The sequence below is a fragment of the Camelina sativa genome, unplaced genomic scaffold, assembly GCF_000633955.1.
Source record: "Camelina sativa cultivar DH55 unplaced genomic scaffold, Cs unpScaffold05846, whole genome shotgun sequence".
Lineage (NCBI taxonomy): Eukaryota > Viridiplantae > Streptophyta > Magnoliopsida > Brassicales > Brassicaceae > Camelina > Camelina sativa.
Window position 1 is genome coordinate 1 of NW_010926928.1, and position 538 is coordinate 538.

The 538-nt window shown below is 41.1% G+C and overlaps 1 protein-coding gene across 1 annotated transcript; it reads left to right on the forward strand.

Moving 5' to 3' along the window:
- Positions 1-6: 6 nt before the first annotated feature.
- LOC104774817 (protein NRT1/ PTR FAMILY 5.11-like) lies at positions 7-531 on the forward strand (the record flags this gene model as incomplete). The annotated part of the gene is made up of 2 exons (XM_010499252.2): positions 7-145; positions 228-531. Coding segments are annotated over exons 1-2 (388 nt in total), but the record flags the coding sequence as incomplete, so codon positions are not given.
- Positions 532-538: the final 7 nt, after the last annotated feature.

A 538-nucleotide genomic window follows, 5' to 3' on the forward strand; every position in this document is an offset into this window, starting at 1 on the left:
GCAAAGGTTTAAGCTTGAGGGGCTGTAGAGGTTGACAAAACCCAACAGAACGGTTTCGTTTATGCCGCTACTCGGAGGCTTTATCGCTGACTCGTTTCTCGGTCGTTTCCGCACCATCGTCATCGCATCTTCTCTATATATCTTGGTATATAAAAATACTCACCTCTCAAAACATTCTATTACTAGAGATTTTGATGAATAATTATATTTGAAACATAAACAAACAGGGACTTGGGTTGCTGTCTATTTCAGCCATGACTCCTTCAAACACCGAAGATTCGAATCAGTTCCAAGTGACATTCTTCTTCTGCTCTCTGTATCTTGTAGCAATAGGACTAGGCGGTTACAAACCGTGTATTAAGGTATTTGGGGCTGATCAGTTCGATGGTAACGATCTAAGAGAGAGAAAAGCCAAGAGTTCCTTCTTCAACTGGATGTTCTTTGGAAACTGTATTAGCATATTGACGACTCGTTTGGTCTCTACCTACATCCAAGAGAACCTAAGCTGGTCAATAGGTTTTGGTATCACAAGTGTTTC